General features: G+C 46.5%; 1 protein-coding gene across 2 annotated transcripts in view; it reads right to left on the reverse strand.

The window, feature by feature from the left end:
- Positions 1-5,610: 5,610 nt before the first annotated feature.
- Positions 5,611-15,244, reverse strand: part of PLD1 (phospholipase D1) — a 66,212-nt gene continuing 56,578 nt past the window's right edge. Inside the window, exons 25-27 of one of the 2 annotated variants that reach the window (XM_031047089.2) lie at positions 11,637-11,790; positions 11,124-11,238; positions 5,611-10,562 (exon numbers count right to left, since the gene is read on the reverse strand). In XM_031047089.2, coding sequence (XP_030902949.1) covers positions 10,338-10,562; positions 11,124-11,238; positions 11,637-11,790 — 494 coding nt within the window. In that variant the 3' untranslated portion in view covers positions 5,611-10,337. The remainder of the gene's footprint in view (positions 10,563-11,123; positions 11,239-11,636; positions 11,791-15,244) is intronic. The other variant, XM_031047090.2, reaches the window with a different exon arrangement.

Raw genomic sequence — 15,244 nt, forward strand, 5'->3', positions numbered from 1 at the left:
TGTATTTGGAGCAAAATAACCTGCATGTGAGGCCTCTACCCATCACAAGAACAAATAGCATCTCCATCTTTCCAGTCAGATCTGTCCTATATCAGGCTGTTAGATTGCCAGGGCAGGGAAATGCTGTGGTTTTAGGTCCCTTTGCATCACAGGATCCTGGGAAGGTGCACCACAGTGCTGCAAGGTAAATGCATAATAGTGCTGCTTCTGCTGCCATCACCACCAGTAATGCAGGACAAGCGATACTGGTCTGTTCTGAGGACAGGAACCTGGTGGACAGAGACAACTGGATCTTGCTGCTGCTGAGAAAGTGTTTGAAACTGCATGTCTCTGCTCAGGAAGACTCCTCCTGCTGAAACATTTTGAATAAATACTGCATAAGCCTTTCTGATACAGTAAAATAATAGTAATGAAAAAACAAGACACAGAAAGTGTGTAGACCCAGTGGAAACCAAATTTGGAACAATTTATATGATTCAGGCTTTTTTTTTTAGGATAATAAGAAGCTGGTGCAGCTCACCACATGCTCGCACAACCCAAGAGCTTGAAGTCAGTGCGGAGGTTTGAATGAATGATTCATTATTCTGCACACGCTCTGGCTGCTCCGCCACTCTAGCCTGCACCCAGCTGGATCTCAGGAGAAATTCCTAGAGTGTGTAATTGTGTATAATGTGATCATCCTGCAGCAGGAAATAGGTTTGTAAGCATTCTTAGCCAGTACAATTGATGTCATACAGATACGGTCTGCAAGGAAGCAAAGTGGAGATATATATTGCAGCAAGTCAATTGAGAGCTTATACAGCCTTCTAGGAGTAACAATTTAGGCAGGGAATGTGTTTAAGCCTAAACAGGAAAGGTACACATAGTATTTATATTTAAAACGGCTCAGCATGACCATGTTTAGAGGAAAGGGGAAGGTGCTGACCTGCAAGCACCCACAGCAGCCCATCTTTGGTGCAGCCAGCAAGGGGAAATTCAGGGTGCACCCCACGGGGGTTACATCCCATGGAGACAGGATGGGCCATGCTCCCGCTGGAATCGGAGCACCGTGGAGGAGGGAGCCCTACGGGATTACGTGCTGTAGCTACATGCTGTGGCCGTCGGGTCCCAGCAGCACCCAGCACCTCAGGGTGAGGCTCGTAGCCACCCGGTAAAGCGGGTTACCCATCCCCGTGTGGGAGCACGTCGAGCCCGCAGCACCCTCTAGAGGACCACAGCCACCCTGCCTTGTTTTCAGGGAGGATTTGGGTGGGGTGAACGCCACCTCTCCAGCAGTGATTTCCCAGGGGAATTTAATCCACCTCTGTGCACCAGCTCGTCTTGGCGATATGTCACTGCTGAGCCTTCTGCATCTCTGCCGGATGGCATCAGGCCTCCAGCTTGTCCCTCGTGGTGCTGGAGGGGATGGAGATGGGCAGTGCTGAAGGCAAAGGCTGGATGGAGAGAGAAGTGGAGCAGGGGCTCCCCCACCAAGCCGAGGAGCAGCGCCCAGTGAAAAGGCCTCCAAGCTGCTGCCTTGCAGGGTTCCATGGCCCCAGTGTGTCTCCAGCTGCAGCCAACGTTGTCACGATGGCAGGTTTAGCCCAGATTGGAAGTGGAGTCCTAGCATGTGTGAAGATGGACACTTCACTCCCATCACACAGTCCTTAGAGGGCTGTAGGCTGCAGTTCAGTTTAGCCTAGCACCACGCAGCCCCTGGCACAGCATCCCTGCACTCACCTGGGCACAGCATCCTTAGGTTCACCATGGCAGGGCAACCACTCTCCCTCTGGTTGTGGCAGGCTCAAGAGGAATCAGGCTGAATGTTACCTAAAAGTAACCCATCAGTGAAATCACACTTTAGTGTTGCCCTAAAGAAACATAGCTTAAATTCCTTCATGTAATTAAATTCACAGGTTACATTCAGACAACATAATTATGTTACCAGTATCTGCTGTACTCTTTCCAGTCAGTGTGTGCTGGTCAACATACAGTCAACAGATGTATGGGGTCCATCTGGGATTTGCTATATAGAAGGTGAGACACCTGAGGACAAACATCCTCCAATGGCTGTACTGTGTTGGTCTGTATCTTGCGGCCACAGCTGCCTTCCCTTCTGGAGTTTCTCAGGTCTACACCTGCTACTGGCCAAAAAGGGTATTTTCTGTATAAAGAAAGCCTCAAATTTGCCTAAAATGAAGTCTGTATACAGAATCTAGTTTATATTTCTGAAGTTACAGTGTTTTATGTTTTATTTCATAAACCGCATATCCATTTTAAGAGAAAGCACATCTGAAACATGAAAACCTAAAAAGTAAAAAAAGCCCCAAATCTAAAGTCTCAAACCCATCTTTGAGTCAAAATCTAGAACTGCTGGGCAAATAGACCCTAAGTCCTCTCCAGAAGGACACATTTTCTGCTTCTGTCTTGCACGTACAACGTGCACTTTCCAGCCTGTGAGTCTGCAAGGGCTTGGTTGGGGTTCTTCACTGTAGGTTTGGTTGGTAAAGAGTGAAATAAGGAAGCAACCAAGAGAAGACAATATGCTTTTCTGCCTGTTTTGTGAGATAAACTGGAGGAATCATATAAATGCCAATTGCAGCACACCAGGAGCAGGACATAGCTCCAAAGTTGTGGGCAGGAGGGAGCTGGGAAAATCGATGTCTCCCTGAGTGACAACCTAGCCTGCCTGTCCCTTTTCCCTGCTGGTCCTGGTTCTCCCATCCCAGAAAGAGCCTGGAGTGAGAGAGCAGCTGTCCATCTGGAGACACTGGTTCACCTGTATGATATGCCTGCTTTTAAGCTGTGCCTTTGCAGGAACGTAAGGGAGTGTACAAAGACCTGGCACGGGTAAGAGAAACTGCAGACCAAGGTGGTGGGATGGCATCTGCCTGGACAGAGTGGTGCACCAAGGAATGCCAAAGCCCAGGTGTAACCACTGTATAGCTTGGCCTGGTGGTTTCTCCAGCTGAAGAGATGGGTCCAGCTCTGAAATTCTCTCGTGACCACACTATCTTCAGTGTCTCAGCATCCCTCACCTTCCATCCCCAATGGGTGACTTCCAGCACATCTGTCCCAGCAAGAGTGCAGTGTTCTTCTGCCTCATTAAATGCACAACCTTTGGCCCAGGGCAGGTTGAAAGAGCATAGATTTAGATCAGATAGTAGGAAGAAGCTCTTTACTGTGAGGGTGGTGAGGCACTGGCACAGGTTGCCCAGAGAAGCTGTGGTTGCCCATCCCTGGCATTGTTCAAGGCCAGGTTGGATGGGGCTTCAAGCAACCTGGTCTAGTGGAAGGTGGCCCTGCCCATGGCAGTGGGATAGAACTAGATAAGTTTTAAGGTCCTTTCTGACCCAAACCATTCTGGGATTCTAAACATACTCTATGGCCAGGCCATCAGCAGAGCACCACACAACTCCTGAGCAGCAGGCACACAGCACCCTGGCTTTCGCTGAACCCCAGTAATCGCCAGATAATAGAAACCTATGAAGCCATGATAAAACTATCTCCCTGGCCTCCTCTCCTTTATCCTCAAATGGGAACTCACAGGATGTTTAATTACCGAGATCAGGCTGAATGTGGAAAGATTACTCATCAGTGATCCTGGGTATAAACAGTTTCCTTTGCAGAATAATTTCTTTCCTAAGAACTTCCCCTCCTCCTCTCCAAATTAATTTCCATCCCAGCCATGAGCCTCAGTAGAAAATCTTGCCATAATAATTTTGAGCTAAATATTCTGAGTAATCAATCAAAGCGGTGGAACCAATTTTGAAACTGTCACTTTTAATTTTTCCAATGAAGAAAAAAAGGAGTATTTCACTCAGTGCAGTTGTGATTTACTCTCTTAAAACCTTCTCTCAACCGCATCAGTGCTTCAGAGATGTACTTGAAAATCTGGAGAGCCAGCACAATTGCAGAGAAACTTAAACAGATTGATTTTTAGCAGCAAGAAGAAACCTGTTTCTTCACATGCCCTTAGAGCTGTCTCACAAAACCTTTTTTCTTTCTTCCTTCCCTACTTTCCTCCTGTACAAAACCCAACTATAGCATATTAGTAATTTCATACATGCAGAAGGCTGGCACTCACTAAAAAGTTGACATGTTATTAAGAGCACAGTGCATAAATGCATGGCTAAGGCCCAAGGAGTACTGGAGCTCAGTGCTGGAGTGGAGGAGAGGATTTCTCCATCCTCTGGCACAGGATGCCTGTGGACACATCAGCACATGGAGAGGCTGAGCTGTGGTAGGAGGCAGGAGTAGCCTCCATACAAAAGTTGCTGAAGAAATCCCTCCTGGAAAGAACAGGTTTATTAAACATACCAGCAATTGCACTTTGTGTTCAGAGTACATGTGGGCTGCATCTCTGCTCAGCAAGGAGCCATCCAATTAGAGGCTTTGCAAGTAGTTCAAGTGAGTGCTTCGGCTGTAGGCAAGTCAAAGGGAATTCTGCCTTGGCCAGAGGCAGCATGGTCCCGCAGTGGTTTGTGCCAGCTACAGCCTGTAAGCTGCTGTTTGCTCACATTTTTAATGGGCTGATGGATGTGGATGAAGTTGTGCCTGGTGAAAGCATTGCATGCCTATGCATATGAGAGGGAATACAGCAAAAGCAGCAGCAGTGCCCTCAAGCTGGGCCCCTACATCACATAGAAATGGAAAGGACCCTTTCTCCAAACTGATACCTATTTTCTAGATCAAGACCATTTCTAGTTTAACGTTAATTACACACTGAGATAAGCTTACACTGAGAGGCCATGGCTCTCCTGCACTGCTCGCACCGAAACCAAGTGATGCCAGCAAGTGGGAGCCAGCCAGGGCTGGCTGCCTCTGCTGCAACCGTCACCCTCTCACCCGCCCTGCTGCCAGCGGCATCTCTGCGCACAGCAGTGCCTGACAGGTCTCTGCATCGCTCCTGTTGCTGTTATCTCTGCTTGCGAGTCCCCGTAAGCATGACACAGTGAGCATGTAATTAGCTGTGAGATGTCAGAGCAGCAGCAAAAGCTGACAGTGTCAATCAGCAGCTCCCTGAGTTCTACCAGAACATCGCTGCCTTGAAGCTCCGGCTCTGTTATCTTGATTTATTGTGTTTATCAAGAGCACAGATTGGATTTGGAAGTTCTGAAGATGCAGAGAGCCCTTTGGCATTTGAGGAAGGAGATGAGAAACCTAAGAAACACAGAAGTTAATATGTTTTCAGCTTGCAAGAGAGCTTGGAAATGCCACTGATGCTTTATTAATCTCTCTCCCCCTGGAGGACAACAGTAATCTGCTTTTTCCTCTATGCTGAATTTCCTTTACTGAAAGTTAAAGGGGACAGTGGCAAGTTAATTCTGTTTTGGAGACAGACAGTTCTGTGCCTTTCACAGTGCTTTTGAATTACTAAAACTCCTTTAAAACAGGATTTTAAAAATCAAAGAAGTTCAGTTTTCTCTTCCTGCGCTGTTTCATTCCAGCAATTTCTCTCTCCTAGGACAAATGACTCAAATTTTACCTTTTTCATTGCAATTCTGATTCCTTTCCCATCACGTCTTGTCTGCTGGGGCAGCACTGCCAGTGCAAGATACAAAACTTAGCCCAGAAGCAGAATGTGCCCACAGTCCCCAAAACAAGCAGAAATGAGAGCAAGGCCAAACATTTTGATATGATGTTCAGTTGTATTTTCAGTCCATTAATACACATTCATTTACCAGATACAAATGGAGTGGAAAGAAAAGCAATCGTTAGCAGAAACAAGGACACAAAACTCAATTCCAGCAGCCTTCACAGAAGGGATATTCAGTGTTCACAACCGCACTGTTGGAAGGTATCGATGCACAGAGACATATCTGAAGTGGAAGGTCCTTTTTTGTTGATTAGTTTAGCTAAATACATGATTTAGAAAATAATCCAACCCCAACAATTCCCAGAACTGCGACTTTTGACACTTTTTCCATTTCCCATGTGTCAGGAAAGAGGTAAATTAGAATTGTTTACATGGAGATTTTAGGAAGACATACTGGGAGGGAAAAATAGAATAATCACAAATACTGGAAGATGTAACAAGGAAACAGGGAAGGAAATTAAAAAAAAAATTCGGGAAAAAAAAGAAATCCCAAGAGGATCATGGCATTCAGTGGTCAATGGATAGTCTGTGGGTCTGTTCCACTTTGATATACCTTAGTTTTGCAGGCTTAACTTGATTCACTGCTATGGCATTACACTCCTGGTTTAAGGCTTGATTCTGCAAAGCTCCTGCTTTCAGCAGTACCTCAGCTGCACAGAAGGGGTTGCTGGCTTCAAACCACACAATGTGAGTGTATTCCCATCTTGTAGGCCAACCTCTGCTCCTGTACCTGGTCTGAAGCCCGCTTGCTCTCCTCACCTTGGTCACCACTGCACCCTACAGACCAAGTCTTTTCTGCCAGAAAACCACTACAGCAGCTCTGCAGCTGACGGATGTGTGTCAGTTTAGACCAGTGTGGATTTGGGTCTTTATATTCAGCAGGAGAACAAGACGGCATTAACCAAAAGGACCATTCAGACTTTTATTTCAATGTTTCACAAGCGCAATGCACAAAGAACTTGTCACATTGAAATAAAAATAGAAAACCATATCTGTGCTTGATTGTACATAGACGTTTCCTTGGAAGGAAAAAAGATATTGTAAATTATTAATATCAGGGTCCCAGTGAGGCAAAACCTACACTGAGGTCTCCCCCGAGGGACAGCACCAGGATTGCAAAATTATGTTCCAAAACCTCACCAAAAGAAATGAAAATGGAGCATTTGAGGTTTAATCTAGCAAAGCTCACATCAAGTCAAGCGACAAACTGAGACCAAGAGACCAGAAACTGAGCTGAGCACTTGGCATCTGCCATGGAACACTGGAGTAGTTCTTCTGCAAATCATTTTCTAGTGATGTTCTAACATACATATGATGATATTTTATCCCTTGTTTTTTAAACCATCCACTAACTTTGCAATAGAACATTTACCCAGTCCAGCACCTGTACAATAAAACACATTTTAAAATATCAGACTATTAAAAAGGAGTATGAGTTCTCAAAGTGGCATGTGTTAAGGAATAAATTAAAAGGAGGTTATGGGGCAGGTGTTCTACTCAGGTTGAACTACAAAATAAAGATTGAGCCTGGGAGAAGTTCTCATTTCCTATAGATCTAACAAATAAATGCCACAAGAAGCAGTTCATGTTCCTGGGTTTGCTAGTGCTTGAAACCACATTGCTTGTTACAGTACTGTATATTTGTGAGTGATCCTCTCCAGCTTGAAGGTATTAAACCCACACTTACAGACTAAGTAGTAGTGATTGTTTAGGTGCAGAAATTAACCCTCTCAAGGCACTCAATCTCACAGGCTTCTTAATATAAGAAGTAAACCTCTAGCTGACAGGATGCAAGGACCCAGCTTTGCACAGCACAGCCTATGTGTGCAAACAAGTGTTGTGCCTTCACTGGAAATGGCTCCAGCCCCAGCATCTGTTTGAGGTGAGCAGTGCCACATCCATGGGGGGCTTCAGTGGCCCCTTGAGCCCTGGGGAATGCCAGGATCCCTGCACTGTACCAAGGCTGCCTTGCACACCTTGCCAGCATTTGAACATTACTAAATTCCTGGTATCTGGAATTTAGCACTAACACATGGATGTTCAGCACAGCTCCTCTGTTCCATCCAAGGGAAACCTCCTTCTGGACAGAGAGCCAATGTGAGGCTTGTCTGCTATTTTAATAACAAAAGACCTTCTTAATTATCACCTTTTCATACATAATCAGGCAATTAAACCTCTCCTCCATGGCTCTGCTGTGTTGCTTGGGACCAGCATCCATCACACTGTGGGCTGACTGCTGCAGAACCTGGGTGTTTTTTTCCCCCAAAGGAGCACGGCAGAAGGGGACCTAATGCCACTGGTTATGAAGCCCCAGTAGTTAGCTACCTACCACTTTAAGAGTCAATATAAGGATAATTTAACACTTACAAAAGTCTTCACTAATATGAGGATGGAGACAATAAGAGCACTTAGAAGGTGACAGGAGTCTTCCACTTCTTCAAGGTTCAGGTGTAGGGGTGGCAGGGTTGAATGCTTCCTTTTCAACTATGAATACAGATTTGTATGACTTACAATGATTCTTTGACAGGCTGTAATTGTTTAAAGTTAGCAGCGTTGTTCATACTAAAACAGCTAAAAACATATCAGGAGAGGAAAGCTCTGAACTTGCACTGATGTATAATAACAAGACAACTTTGATCTTTCTTGATTGCAAATGGTCGAAGCACGTATCACTCTGGTTCTGCAGGGGGTGACCCCAGGTCAATTTTTTTTAAGGGAAAAATCAAAAATTAAGGGAACCTACTTACCTGCTAACAGTGCACCAGCTAAAAGCACCAACCCCCTGGACCAAAGATCAACACATAAAATGCTGCACATGCACCTCCATCAGCCTAGCCAGACCACAGATGAACCAACCAGAAAGGAGTGTAATATGTAACTGTATCTACAAAACGTAAGCGCAAAACAGTGGGAACTGTAGGAAAGGGCTGGAAAAATGTCTGGAGTTGTTACTTGGGTGACACAGTAGGTACAGAATTATCTGGCTCCTATTTACACATCTGAAGACACCAAAGGCAATCAGCTAAAATGTGCCAGCTATGTTTCGGGAATAGCTTGGCAACAGGTGTGATTCTTTTCCAGTTAAAAAATGAGTAAGACTGTGGAAGAGGCAGGAAAGATAAAACCAAACTTGCTTGTGAATTAAAGTAAATAGTTCACCTGGTCTTTTGACTAAGGATTGTTGGGCACAGGGTTAAATGCAGCTAGCAAAGGGATTCCCCCCATACACCACAGCAGCCGAGGAGCTCAGCCTCCCACTTTTCCAGATACGACTCTTCACTAGGCATTTCTAACAGTCCAGTCTCTTGGTGTTTGACATGGCACTGCTGACTGCGAGGGAACACCTCTCCTAGGATTGCAGTTGGAGCTGGACATAAAACTGGGAGACACGGCTCACTGCAGATAAAGCAAAGACCCAGGACAGCACCCACCATGTGAGGTCCTGAGCCAGGAGTGGTGGTGTTTTGCCTAGGGATGCTGAGTGAAATTGCCGCTTCGCTGCACAGTGAGATGCAAAATAGCTTTGGAAATTGTCTTACAGAAATGGAAAACAGGGTTTGGCATGCTGAGTTTTCCCTGTGCTTAGGAAGACACATCTTGCATGGCTGAGCTCAAAGATTGTGGCTGGTCTAATAACAAAGGAGACCACAGTGAAGGTTTTGCTAACTGCTTCCCTTCCCCCTTACATTCATCCCACCTATGAAGGGACATGTCAGCTCAGTTTGAGCATGGCATCAGCTCTAGCCTAATGGCCTTTCTCTCCCTTAAAAGGGAGGAAAGGGTTGGAAAGAAAAGTCTACCTATGTACTACAAATTAAATGCATGAATGGAGGACGCAGAGCACAGAGCTTTGCTCGACCCATGCTGGGTTTCAAGTTTCTGTCCCATTACAGGCAGTGCCTTGCCCTCTTTCAGCTCCAGAGATGATCTAAGGCTCAAGTTTAAACCTTCATCCTCTCCTGGAGAAAGCATTCACATCCATTCTCAACAAACTGACGTGTTACATGCCTGCAAAGGTCAGCAAACTCTGGTGATTTTCAGCACCTCCGGCTCCATCGAGGCTGCCTTTTGCCAAGACCTAGGCAGTGCCATGCACTGCATGTGAGAACTGCTGATTGCTCTAGCTGTGATAGAAACATTTGGAGTTTTTCCCCCCAAAGGGGAGAAAAGACTGAAATGCTGATTCTGATAAAAGAGTCTTAGTCCATTTCCATTTAAGAAGTGAAACGCCTGCAAGTGGTAGGACAGCCCAAGGCAGCACAAGACAGCACTTCCTGACAGCACCAGAGCTGTATGACATGCTCTGTTGGCATATGAAAGGGGTGAGATGGGGGACTCCAGCAAGCCAAGGTGCAGATACCCAAAAGCCTTAGAAGCACATGCAGCCCACGATTCCTGCACAGCCACAGCACGATCACAGTACGTATGCAACCACAGTATACAGCTGGCAGTAGTAACAACAGCAACTGGGATTTGTTTCTTGTCCTAGGAAGTGGCCTGCATCCTTTAGGCACTCGGAACATGCCTTAAGAAGTAACTCCTTCAGAGGTTAAACTTCTCATCTGCCATAAAGTCTCTCTGCTCCTCTCCTTTGCTAGTGTTCACCTGCTTTGAGTTCCTCCACCAAAATCCTTAAGAAAGGCACGTTAGCTTGGTGGAGATCTGTCACCTCTCTCAGCAATAAAAGGCTTTCCAAAATCCTGTATTGTTCAACAACTTGTCCCTGGAGAACCAGGGTTTAAAACATAAAGCAGTCTTCTTAAGTCCAAACCTCCATGGGTACCATGGACTCCTTTGTTCCAACGGAGGGAAGCAAGTACTCTTCCTCCAGAAAACGAAAGGGGAATTGTACTAAAAACCCACGAATCTTTTTCAATTCCTCTGCTGCTTTCACAGGATCATCATTCGCTAATTTGGGCTTGTTGATGAAATCACGCAGTTGGGTTAAATTATTCACCTGGTCACTGGGAAGGCATCGAAAAACCTGATCAAAACAGAAAGTGGTATGTCAGTGCAAGGGAAATACTGCAATGCAGAGCTCCGGAGAAGGACCAAAACATCTCATACAAATTCCCTGGGATAACAATAACTTAATTAAGAGCCTGGAGAATACAGAGGGAAGACACATGTGCCTATCTGTGATATGGCTGGAGCAGGCAGAGGGGAAGCTCCAGGGCTTTTTCTTATCACTGTAAAAGCTCATTAAAAAACAGAAGTAAAATCTGCTTCTAACTCCAGTTATGCCAAGTAGAAGCAGTAAGTACACCACAGCCACTCACTGGAGCTACAGCTGATATAAACAAAAGGAGAAATCAGAACTGCTGCCCTCTTGGGCTGCTGCCACATTTCGACGATGCACAAACTTCAGTGTCTTGTTCACAGCTCTTGCATCCAACACTACTCATTCCTTGAAAGCATCTCTGAAGATCCCACCCCAGGAGCTGGACCTGCTGCACTTGCCCTCCCTGTGCTGCTTCTCCCACTGGCATCTGCTGCTGCTGCGTGGGAAGGAGAGAAGGGAAAGGCATCACATTCTGTTCCTTACCTTATCAAAGATGGTGGCATTGCGAGCTGCTGTAGAAATCCACACCTCCTTGAAAAATTTGTCACAAACAGGATCCTGGTGTTCTGGACTGAGATCGGAGCCGCCAAGGACAACCCTGAGAAGACAAAACAATTGATGCTCATGGAAGCTCAAGCATTGGGTACTCCCTGTCTTGAGAAATGCTAGGAGACAAAAATTTTCCCTGGGACTTGCCAAACCCTGTGTGCTCCCAGCACCCTCCTGCTCCTGTCCCCTGCAATAGTCTGTCAGCTGTAATGCTGCTCAGTTTTCTACTTCTTTTCCTGTGCAATAATTGTCCAGATGGAAAATGGAGAGGGAGAAGGAAAAAAAGAAACGCCAGTGAAACAGCAGCAGAAGAACAGGCTAAAGCCAGAGCAGGCAATGATAAACCTGAGCAGGCAGCAACTCTTTTTGTCTGAAAGGCTACTGGCAGGCAAAAGCCTGAGCAAGCCCTGCCTGCATCCTGCTCACTGCCAGCCCTGTGCATCCCACCTGAAGCACCGCAGCCGGAGGGACTGGGCAAACTTCCCAGCGCTGTAGTCTTCCCCATCCATCACAGAGGGGATGGTCTCAGTGTCCTGTACGATGATGGCCATCTCACTGTCCCTCTTTCCCAGCATGCTGCGGTCATTGATGTTGGCAGAGCCTGGTAAGGGGGAGAGCAGAGCACTGGTAATGCACCATGGCTGCATGGGGGGCTCCTGCACACCCTCCAACACCACCCTTTGCATCTCTCATGTCCATGGGGAATCATCTATGGCTTCACTAGGTAAAACCCTGACTAGAGGTGTTCCTTATGGAAACACAGACCCTGAGAGCCAGGATTTGGGGAAGGGGTTTCAAATGCTCCAGATTTGAAAAGTTAAATCATAGTCATAGAATCATAGAATAGTTAGGGTTAGAAAGGACCTTAAGATCATCTAGTTCCAACCCCCCTGCCATGAGCAGGGACATCTCACACTAAACCATGTCACCCAAGGCTCTGTCCAACCTGGCCTTGAAAACTGCCAGAGATGGTGCATTTATCACTCCTAAGTTTAAGTTTGAACCTGTCACCCCTTGTCCTATCACTATGGTGACAGGCTACCTTCAGGTACTGGAAGGCATACAGTCTTATTGAAGTATGAACGTCTGCATATCCTTTCCAGGCTCAGGATGAAAGAAACCTGAATAATAAAACATTACTAGATTTTTATTCTTCTCTCCAAAAATCAAAGCGTAAAATGTTTATAAAGTTGTGAAGAGGAAAATTGCTAATAGGAATTAATTTCTCCATCTATGACACAAACAGAGCAGTTCTGAGACACAGCAACGAAGTGCTGGCATTCTGAACTGGTTCAGATCTCTAAGAGCTTCTGCAGTTAAAAGGAAGCACAACAATAAGGCCAGGAGTGGAAGAGGGGACCAATAACAGAGATGGGGTTTTGGGTTTTTTTTCTTTGCTTGGGTTTTTTGTTTTGCTGTTTTATTTTAGGGTGGGGTATTTTTAAATTTTTTCTAAAAAAATAAGTTAAATCAGTGCTGATAAGGCTTGCTCGGAGAAGATGGTATGTAATCTGAACACAACTTAAAGCCCTGTCCAAAAGCATCAAGAGAAAGAAGACCAGAGCACACCTTCAACTGATTAAAATCCTAGCTGAATCATTGTGGTTAAATAATTTGTTCAGCCTTCACCACATACTGCTACAGCAAAGAAACTACCAGAAGGCAGGCACATCCTCTTTGGGAAATACAGCAGCTGTGATAAACCTACTTAAATTCATAGAATCATAGAATAGAATCATAGAATAGTTAGGATTGGAAAGGACCTCAAGATCATCCAGTTCCAACCCCCCTGCCATGGGCAGGGACACCTCACACTAAACCATATCACTCAAGGCTTCATCCAACCTGGTCTTGAACACTGCCAGGGATGGAGCATTCACTACCTCCCTGGGCAACCTATTCCAGTGCCTCACCACCCTCACAGTAAAGAATTTCTTCCTTATATCCAGTCTAAACCTCTGCTGTTTAAGTTTCAACCTGTTACCCCTTGTCCTACCACTACAGTCCCTAACGAATTGTCCCTCCCCAGCATCCCTGTAGGCCCCCTTCAGATACTGGAAGGCTGCTATGAGGTCTCCACGCAGCCTTCTCTTCTCCAGGCTGAACAGCCCCAACTTTCTCAGCCTGTCTTCATATGGGAGGTGCTCCAGTCCCCTGATCATCCTCGTGCCCCTCCTCTGGACTTGTTCTAACAGTTTCATGTCCTTTCTATATTGAGGACACCAGAACTGAACACAATACTCCAAGTGAGGTCTCACAAAAGCAGAGCAGAGGGCAGGATCACCTCCTTCGACCTGCTGGTCATGCTTCTTTTGATGTAGCCCAGGATACAGTTGGCTTTCTGGGCTGTGAGTGCACACTGCAGCCGGCTCATGTTCATTTTCTCATTGACCAACACCCCCAAGTCCTTCTCCGCAGGACTACCATGAATTTCCTTTTTGCCCAACCTGTAGCTGTGCCTGGGATTGCTGCAACCCAGGTGTAGGACCTTGCACTTGGCATGGTTAAACTTCATGGGGTTGGCATCAGCCCACCTCACAAGTGTGTCAAGGTCCCTCTGAATGGCATTCCTTCCCTCTAGCGCATCAACAGAACCATACAGCTTGGTGTCATCGGCAAACTTGCTGAGGGCACACTCAATTCCATTGTCCATGTCAGCGACAAAGATATTAAACAAGACCGGTCCCAATACCGATCCCTGAGGGACACCACTCGTTACTGGTATCCAGCCAGACATTGAACTGTTGACCACAACTCTGAGTGTGACCATCCAGCCAGTTCTTTATCCACCAAGTGGTCCACCTATCAAATTGATGACACTCCAATATAGAGACAAGGATGTCATGTGGGACAGTCAAGCTCAGGCCATTGTTTTTAAGTTTACTCTCTCTGAAACTTCCCAAATACTTTTGCTGAAGGATGCCACAGCTTTCAAAGGGCTTAACTGCATTTAGTTTGGATACCAGGTTACCTGACACAGGATGGGCTTCATGGGTAAATCCGCTCTCATCCCTAGTAGTGTAAAGAAAGGAAGCTTTTCATTTGCATTTGTGAAGGTCGTCTCCTTGCTGTGGGCTGCATGCCTGCAAAGACAGCCTCCTGTCCTGCCAGGACCACACTTTATGTCTGCAGACACAAGAGCTCAGGCACCATCCCTGCTGGTGCAGCAAGGCAGCAGCAGACCCCAGGGCTCTTTGGGACCTTCACACTACAGGAGATGTTTCTTCTCTGCTCCTTGCCCTGTGCTTGCTACTGCATGCTGTGCAAGACCCAAGTGCCAGGAATTGGAGATGTGCTTTCCAGAGGGTTGCAAAGGGTCCCCTTCCCCAGTGCACAGTTCCTGGCTCACACCTTGGGAAACAACCACTTCTGTCCCAAATGCTGCTGGAGGGCAGCAGACATTTGTTCTGTTGCATTTCTACTGCATGGCTCTGGCTGTGCCTTTTGGGGGGGGGGAGGGGGGGCGGAGGGGGTCCCTCTCCAAAATGTATCACCATGCTCATGTAAAGGTTTGTATGCACTTGGCCCTGCAATGGCAGCTCCAGCCCTGACTGCACAGTGCTGAGAGCTTCCCTTGCAGGACCCGACACCCACAGCATTGCTCAAGAACTGGTGAGGCTTTATACCCAAACCAGTTTCTCTGTCCCATGCAGCCATCAGAAAGAAAGGGCTGGGGCACCACAGCACTTGCTGGCTCCAAAGGAACCACGAGATGCAGCCAGCGATAGGAGTCATCAGGTCATTAACCCACAGAAATGACCAAACAGCTCCTAGCTCCAAAAGAGACGCTCAGGGACGAGGTAGCCATTTAGCCTTCCCAGTGACTGAACTGATTCAAGGGGACCTAACCCCTCCCAGAGGAAAAATGAGCTGAGCCTCTCTCCTGCACAGTGGCCCCATTAGCATTTAATTTCCATGCACGGTCTTTCATAAGTGGAAAAGGGATAACACTGCCTCCCCATCAGCTGGCACAGATGGAAATGCTGCATAAAAATCCATTCTCAGGCTTAGAGATACAGAAAACAGAAATAAAGAGCTGTCTCAGGCCCCCCTCC

Source organism: Melopsittacus undulatus, chromosome 6 (assembly GCF_012275295.1).
Source record: "Melopsittacus undulatus isolate bMelUnd1 chromosome 6, bMelUnd1.mat.Z, whole genome shotgun sequence".
NCBI classification, from domain to species: domain Eukaryota; kingdom Metazoa; phylum Chordata; class Aves; order Psittaciformes; family Psittaculidae; genus Melopsittacus; species Melopsittacus undulatus.